This window comes from Chenopodium quinoa, unplaced genomic scaffold, assembly GCF_001683475.1.
Source record: "Chenopodium quinoa cultivar QQ74 unplaced genomic scaffold, ASM168347v1, whole genome shotgun sequence".
NCBI classification, from domain to species: Eukaryota; Viridiplantae; Streptophyta; class Magnoliopsida; order Caryophyllales; family Amaranthaceae; genus Chenopodium; species Chenopodium quinoa.
The window spans coordinates 1,196,462-1,200,429 of record NW_018743880.1 but is presented as its reverse complement, the minus strand read 5'-3'; the positions used below and the strand labels follow the sequence as shown (position 1 = coordinate 1,200,429).

General features: G+C 49.6%; 1 protein-coding gene across 1 annotated transcript; it reads left to right on the top strand.

Moving 5' to 3' along the window:
* Window positions 1-1,670: 1,670 nt before the first annotated feature.
* LOC110686576 (uncharacterized protein CG45076-like) lies at window positions 1,671-3,493 on the top strand. Its single transcript, XM_021863187.1, has 4 exons — window positions 1,671-1,686; window positions 2,044-2,147; window positions 2,231-2,386; window positions 2,954-3,493. Exons 1-4 carry the CDS (start codon window positions 1,671-1,673, stop codon window positions 3,491-3,493), a joined length of 816 nt encoding a protein of 271 aa, XP_021718879.1.
* Window positions 3,494-3,968: the final 475 nt, after the last annotated feature.

Sequence of the window (3,968 nt, the reverse complement as noted above, 5' to 3'; positions counted from 1 at the left end):
TCCGACGCACAAGTTAGAAACTTGAAGGGAGAAAAAGGTGCGGAAATTTAGGTAGGGATCTGCTCGGATTCCAAGCTCAGGATGTCTCTATCAAAGAGTAAATGTCTAATAAATGATAAAACGTGCCCTCAAAATGAGGGAAATCTCCCTATTTATAGGGTCATTGGGAATTGTGCCCCTGATTAGGTCACTGAACCCTAATCATTGGTGGGCTGCGCCGTTTTACGGCATTCTCGGGATTTGGGCCTGAAGGCCGCCTTCCCTTGATTTCTGGAATGACACGTGTCGAGCAGGGATTGGTCCATTTTGGACCAATTTGGGGCTAACACGTGTCTCCCTCTGATTGGGCCACGTGGCAGGGTGAAATTACCCTAAACATTTGCCCCTCACATATGTGACGTGGCACGCCACGTGGCATCTGTGACACATGTTCGGTTGGTGGTAATTTTACCGTTATAGAGTAACCGTTCACCTTCCGGGTAAATTACGGAAATGCCCCCATATTTACCCTCTATATATAGCCGTTTTACCCTCATAATTTTGTACGTTTACAAAAAATTTCTAGAGAGAAAGATTTTGAGAGAGCAGAAGTCATCCGTTTGAGTCAGGTGCGAACAAAAAACTTTGTTCTTCCGCAACCCAGCCGGACCCGCCTTCTTTTAGATATCAAATCCAAATGTACCGTCTCTGTCTCTCTCAGCTCTTTTCTTTTTTCACCGCTTGTACATATTTCTTGCAATAAATGGATGCATCACCAACACGCACGACACAGCCTAGGTTAGAGTCCAGCCGGTCACCAGGGACGACTGAGTCTAGGACTGGGAGTGCCGGCTCGGGGTGTTGGGACTACCCTTTCCCATGGATTCCGACCAGTTATGTGTCTGTGCAGGACACCATGGCTCGGAAAATGTAGACGACCACTGATCCATATTATAGAAGCGAAGGCTCAGGCGGCCAAACGCCTGAGGGAGAATCGTCTGGTCAGGGAGACCAGACAGCTCTGGAGAGATCCCCTCCGCGCGCCCCTTCAACCCCTGCTGACTCTTTCTTTGAAGAGTGTGACCAAGGCGGCGACGAGGCCGCCTCTGCCCCCATGGACCAAAGCGAGGGGGAGACAGAGAGCGACAACTCCGCCTCTACCTCCGAGAGCAGCGATGACTTGCCCCCTCTTCCGGATAGCGAGGAGGAAAAAAGGAAAAAGTGGAGTGAGAAGGACGATCCCTTCAGCATCCACGTCTCCTCCAAGGACCGAATCCAGATGGAGGAGAACTTAGAGAACTTTAAGAAAATTCACTTGCTTGGAGATGGGTATAAGATCCGGGTGCCGCCTGAGCTGGGCACCATCGCTTGGGGGAATGATCAAGAGAACGCCAACAAATATTTTGGTTGTTATGAGGCGGCGTTCAAAGCCGGCCTTCGCTTCCCCCTTCACCAGGCGATGAAGGCAATTTTGAGAGGCTACGGCCTTGGGATCTGGCAACTTACCCCCAACTCCTGGACAAACATTCTGGGGTATGTTGCCGCCTGCGAGTTCTAAGGGCTTAACCCCGGCTGGGAGGCCTTTGAAAGCATGCATTACCTCAGCATAAGCCCAGGCGGCTGGAGGGCGTGGTATACTCTAACCACACAGCCGCAATACATGATGACCTTGGACAAGGTCTCCAAGTTCGATGGCTAGAAGCACAGGTTCTACCTGATGTCAGCCCCGACCAGACGGGAAAATTATGAATTCTGCTGTACAATAAGAAGCCCGACTTATTAGGCAAGAAGTGCGCTCTTCCCCGAATCTCAGAGGAAGACTTTGACAAAATAATCAAGGCAGACTTTTTTGGCCTCACAGACGCAACTCTGTCAACCGGGGAAACAATAAAAGTCCCTAAGAATTGGATTCCCAAGAGCGCCTGGTTAAGGGATGAATGTTTCCTAGCCACCTGCGGGCTAGGGCACATGTTTAATAAATGTATGCGCCTTGGTTCACACCGTTTGTAGTATTTTTCTATCGGAATTGATTTATGATTTTGATCAATTTATCTCTTTTTGCAGAAGAAGCGCTAAACATGTTGCAGTCAGAGAAAACTCCCAAGCGGTCTTCTGCGACCATCCGCAAAGATCTTGCGGAGAAAGCTGCGGCCGAGCTCAGGGCCAAGGTATTGAGCGCCTGACCCTTTCTTAAGTTTATTTTATAAACTGTCTTGCCCGGGTACTAACCTTTACTTGTTTATTTTCACAGGGGGGAGAAGTAGGGAAATCGTTTGAGAAGAATCTCAAATGGGCTAGAGAGGAGGCCCCAGCCATTCTCAATAAAATAAAAAAGTCATCCTCTGCGTCAACTCCTGGCGCCTCAGCCGGGGCTAAGACGATGCGGATAGCGGGGCGACTCGAGAAGGTAGGCGGAAGCCTGTGCCTTGATCTTGCCAATCCCTCAGCAGCCGCGGGGTTCACTTCGCCTGCAAGCGTTTCCCGCTTGGCCGGCTCTGAAGGTAAGAACCCTTTTGAATCCCCGCTTGAGCTGGGGTGGACTTTACGGGTGAAATCCCACTCCCAACAGACGTCATCCTCAGACGGTCGACAACAAATAGGTGCTACCTTAGTTTCGCACTCATCACGTACTGATTGTGGTGCAGATCAATCTCCCCGCTGGCCAGACGTCCAGAAGCACGCCAAGGCCATGCTGGATGCCGTCCGGAAGAGGGATAAGGACAATATCTCTGGGCTGAGGTAAGAAACTTGTCAATTTAATTTTATTTTTTCCAAGTGTCTTATCTCGCCTGCCATACTTATGCCGCCTGACTTTTTGCAGGCCATGCTGCGGGTGGACGGGCTCAAGCGTCCTTATTCCCGCAAACGGGAAGAGGTAAAAAGGGTCAAGAAGTCCGCCATAGACGTTAATAATATTGCTTTCCACTCAACTATCGTAAATGAACTTGAAACTAAAGCAATAATTATGACACAGGCGTCTAAAATCCAGCAGCTGGAGCTAGATCTGAAGGCGGCCGACCAGCGGGTAACGGATGCTGAGACGGCCAAGAAGGGGGCGGAGGAGGCCCAGAAGAAAGCAGACGAGAGCGCCAAACAGGCTGAAGAGGCGCTCAAGAAGACCCAGGCGGACCTTGGCAAACTGAAATCCAAGTTTGAGAGGCTGGAGAAGGATGCTGATCAAACTCAGAAAAACTTTGCAGCAACCCTGGAGGTGGAGCAAAACCGCCTTGTTGCTGAGAGTGATGCTGACAACGACGCCCGTATGAAAATTGCTTGGGCTGCCTTGTACCCAGACGCTGATTATAGCATTTGGGCAATGGCACATAGCTATGCCGAGTACGTGGTGTACTTGAGAGAGCAAGGTGAGCCAGAGCCTGCCTCCTTTGAAGCCTGGCTCAGCAACAATGAGCCAACCGCGCCTGAGCTTCCTGGTCCCAACGAAGCGCACCAAATTCCCTCAGATGATGAGGAGAAGGGGGAGAACCAGGAGGCTCCGACTGCAAGCCAGAAGTGACCCCTCAGCGGAAGTATGCCAGTCTTTGCTGTTTTTAATTTTCTTTTTATTCAGCGGCTGTATGCCAAAACTTGCTTTTTCCGGCCTGCGTGCCGAGTATTCTTGTATTTACCGGCTGTGGAGCCGTGTTAATTAACAATTTCTTTCTCCCGGACGGGGTCCGGTTAACATTTGATCCATTACAACCGTTTGGTTGGATGGACTTTTATGAATTGCACCGACTAAGTCGGTTTTGAATATTTTGGATTTGAATTTTTAATTTTTGCTTATCTTATCAAAAGCATGCGGCGATTTCTTTCCTAACTAGTCAGTAGTCCGGCTGTCCTTGCCCCTGGACGGCTGTGTGATTGGTTTCAATTGGAGCTGGTTGATTGACTTGAAAACGTCTGATGCTGCAAAGAGCATGATATGTTTGTAAGTTAATCAATCACACTAGTGATTTCCCCAAACCAAGTGCACAGCCGTACACCATCAG